Source organism: Poecilia formosa, unplaced genomic scaffold, assembly GCF_000485575.1.
Source record: "Poecilia formosa unplaced genomic scaffold, Poecilia_formosa-5.1.2 Scaffold308, whole genome shotgun sequence".
Classification (NCBI taxonomy): Eukaryota; Metazoa; Chordata; class Actinopteri; order Cyprinodontiformes; family Poeciliidae; genus Poecilia; species Poecilia formosa.
In genome coordinates, this window is record NW_006800247.1 from 728,016 (window position 1) to 732,079 (window position 4,064).

Below are 4,064 nucleotides of genomic sequence, written 5' to 3' on the forward strand. Positions count from 1 at the left end.
ATATATACACACACTCATGGTTCTGACTGTTTGTGCTTATGTGCCAAACAGTTCAGATTGCCAACCTTTTCAAGTCCTTGGAGGGGGTACTGGAGAGTGCCCCCCTGAGGACTGCCTTGAGAAAACAAAATGAGCTCCTCATTTTGTTTTCTCTGTAGGGTCTCTGGGCTCCCTTAGAGGTGGGTTGAGAAGCCCAGAAATCCAGGACTCATTGATGTATATACATTTATACAGGGTTTCTCCCAGTGTATTATAAGCCCCCTAGCCCACCCACAACAACGTAAGAGATTAAACTCCATCGCGTTGGCTCTGCTTGTGCAGCTATATGTGAACTACAGGTATAACATGCAGTTGCGCTTGAAGAGATGCGCGTTGAGCAAGCGGTGAGAATGATTTATCTTTGTGAACAAAGAATTATGTGCTTCATTTACATCTCAACATGCTGCCCAGCGTGGCTCTGTGTCTGCGTTGTAAATCTCATGTCTGTGTTCTTAACATCTTTTAATATAAAAACATGGTGGGCAGTAGGTGGGCTGACTGTGGGCCGTCGGTGGGCCACTTGTGGGCCACTTGTGGGCCGTTGGTGGGCCGTCGGTGGGCCATCTCCGCGCTGACTGTCCTTTAAAGTGACTGTCTGTCCTCCAAAATGGCTGCCTGTCCTTTACAGTAACCATGTTCCTCTGTATCTGTTGTTGTCTTTGCGCTTCAGGAGGTTTTACTCAGAAGGAGCCATAATGCTGAGAGAAGAAGCCACAGTGCTAACAGGGATGCTCATTGGTGTGGGAGCCATAGATTTTAGGTACGGGGGTTGACCTTTGACCTTTCTGCAGAGAGTAATATTTTTGTTGCTGTAATTTACGGTCTTAATTTAGAGCGTCTTTCTTATCACAGTTTCTGCCTGAAAGGAGAGGCCCTGGACGGGAAATCCCCGGCGGTGATCGACTACACTCCATACTTGAAATTCACACAGAGGTAACGGCAGCGAAGCAGCAGATAAGGTTGTTTAGACAGCAGCAGGAATGTTCATCGTTTCACTCTGGAGTTTAAAATGAGAAACGAGCTGCATCAGTCAGGTCGGCCATCCTACTTAAAACAAGATGGCTGTAAAACAGTCACAGAGAGAGAGAGGAAGTGCAGCAGTTGTTTTCTGTGCAGCTATGAATACTTGAGTGATGATGATCGGCGGAGCGTCGACAGCAGCACCAGCGACGACAGCGTCCCCGAGCATCCGTACGTCCCGCTGGTCACCGACGATGAGAGCTGGAGCACAAAGTGCCGCAAAATGGAGCAGAGGTTCAAGATCGTCAACGCTCAGAAGGTGTTTGCACATTTCACTGCTTGATTTCACTACAGCGCCTCTCAATTTAGAGACACTGTAGGTAAAAAAACAGTAGAAAAATTCTGCCAAAACGGGTGCTGTGGCGGTGCAGGGGCAAAGCACAACCCACGTATTGAGGCCTTAGTCCTCATGCCGCAGGTTCGATTTCCGGCCTGGTGACATTTGCCACATGTCTTCCCCCTCTCTCATTACCCTTTTTCCTGTTGAACTACTTTCAAATAAAGGCCACTAAAGCCAACAAAACCTTTAAAAAGAAAAAATTCTGCCAAAAAAACTCAGAAATTTTCAAGAAGTCTTGAATTATGTGTTGAAAATGTTCAACTTTTGAAACTCACAAATTTCCCTTTTTTTTTTTAAATTTTTTTATTTCTGAGATTCATTTCAAAAGTTCTTAGATGTTTTCTAGTAAGTTATGACTTTTCAAGCTCTGAAAATTTAATGAGTTTAGTCTTAGTCTGCAGAACTGAAGCTGCAGTTCTTTTGTAGCAAATGTTCGACTTTCCTAGCTGACAATTTTTAAGTTTTTTTTTTTTTTTTGAAAAATTGAAGTTAAACCCCAAAGTTTTTTCTCACAAATTTTTGACCTTTAAAGCTTAGGAAATTCAAAGTTTTTTACTAGAAAATCTCTGAGCTTAATCTCAAATGTGTCAATTTTACCTATCAAATTTTCTACTTTTGAATCTGAGAATTTTTATTTGAAAATTTTAAATTAGTCTCAAAATGTATGATTCTTTTGTAGCAAATAATCTACTTTTCCAGATAATTAAAAAAAAACATTTTCAGAAAATGTTAAATTAATTGTAAAATTAATGAATTGATCAAATTTTCTACTTTTCAAGTTGAGAAATTTTATTCTATTTTTTTGAAAATTTGAGATTAATCTAAAAATGTATTAATTATTTGGCCAAAATGTATTCCTCATTTATCTCTTATGCTTCATAATATGCTTTAAAATGTCCAGTCATATTTTAAAACACATTACTAAATAATCACCAGTGCATTATTGGTAAAAAATCAAACACATAAATTTGGAAAACATTGTCAGGGGTACCTGGAGGAGCTCGTACGCCTGCGTGAATCTCAGCTGAAGAACACGGAGACGGAGAACAAGAAGCTGAAATCCCAGCTGGAGGAAATTCAGAGCCAAAGCCAACAGGAGAAGAAGGAGCTGGAGGCTGTAATCCTGGAGCTGCAGGAGCAACTGTGAGTCTCTAAACATGAACTCTTCATCGTGTCTGTCATAAGGTCATATCAGGGGAATCTTCCAAACCTGAAGGTTATAGCAGATTTACTCAGCAGGACAGGAATTCATTCACAAAATTAATGGTAGCACACGCTAACTATTTAGTACATCTGAAGAAATGCATTAATATCTTTTATTTTTATTTAGCTTGTTCCTCTCTTTGTGCTATGTACCAACTCTGCAGCCCATTTAACTAACCACTAATCTGTAAAGGTGACCCATGAAGCCTCTTTGATGGTTTCTGGGTTTCATGAAACATGTTTATTTCAGTTGTTGCACATATAATTTTTAGATAATGAGATTTTAGTCTACACAGTTCTCCTTGTTGAGCTCTTTTCAAAATGAGCTATTTTAGGGCGTCCTGTCGCTTTAAATCCAAATAAGCTGCTGCACGTGAAAATGGCTGAAAACATGCATAATTATACAACCGTGGAGCTATGAAAAGCATTAGTAGAGCTTCGTGCACAACTAACAAGAATGCAGATAGTAGGGGCTTCTGAATGATAAGACAATAACAGCCATTGTTATTTGTCTTTTCCAGCAGCCATTGTACAGCGCATGCAGCTGTAAAATCAAACATGCTGGAGCTCCAGTTGGGTTGCTAAGTAACGGGCTGAGCTAGGCTGGAGTTGCTAGGTGACGGTGCAGTTTTGTCATTTTCCACACAACGAAAAACATGAACTTATTGCCAAAAACAGTTGGGTGTTTTGTTGTCTTTTTAAGCACCTGGATTGTTTTTAGAATGAGTTGAGATCCGAATGGAAGAATAAAAACGTGTAAAAAGTTAATTTTGCATCATAGGTCAGCTTTCATTTGAAGTGCTTTATGTCGGGTTTTTCTCTTTTTGGTTTTTGGAAGAAAAATAAACCAGAATATTTCCGTCATGTCTCCCCCTGCTGTGCATCAGGACGAGCCTGATTCCATGCGACTCCAACCACCTGGCCAAAGATCTGCCGATCCCCCTCATCAACCAGTGGCCGACCCTTGACCCCTACGACATCCAAGAGGACATGAAGCTTTTCCGCAGGTTCGACTGGCAAAGCTTCACAATTCACAATGCAACAATTCATTGTTATTTTGTTTTTAATTCACTGAGATTTGAAAACACAATATATGAGAAGTCTGAATAATTCAAACGTCGTGTTTATTTACAACTTATTTTACAACATTTGAAACAAATGGTTTAGGTTTGCTTGGTTAAAAATTACTGATTTTTTTTCATAGATTGGTTTTGTAATCTGTGTTTGTTTGTTTCTAGTTAAACAGTTTTATTTATTTTTGCTGTTCTGGGCACATCATTCTTTTTCTTCCTTTGTTTTTTTCTGTTTTTTTTACTCTCTCTTTTTTGCATTTTTCTTCTCTTTTTTGTCACGTTATATTTATGGATTTAAAGGGTCCAGGAAGTCATGGATTAAGGATTTAAACACTTCCAGCTATGAATTCTGGGAATTGTTAGATAAAATTGGCACAATATTCATTATA

The 4,064-nt window shown here is 39.4% G+C and overlaps 1 protein-coding gene across 1 annotated transcript in view; it reads left to right on the plus strand.

Moving 5' to 3' along the window:
- Window positions 1–4,064, plus strand: part of rundc3ab (RUN domain containing 3Ab) — a 13,757-nt gene that overhangs the window by 7,999 nt on the left and 1,694 nt on the right. The window contains exons 5-9 of the mRNA XM_007572808.2: window positions 710–799; window positions 892–972; window positions 1,156–1,318; window positions 2,385–2,542; window positions 3,490–3,609. Of these exons, the coding sequence (XP_007572870.1) occupies window positions 710–799; window positions 892–972; window positions 1,156–1,318; window positions 2,385–2,542; window positions 3,490–3,609 (612 nt within the window). The remainder of the gene's footprint in view (window positions 1–709; window positions 800–891; window positions 973–1,155; window positions 1,319–2,384; window positions 2,543–3,489; window positions 3,610–4,064) is intronic.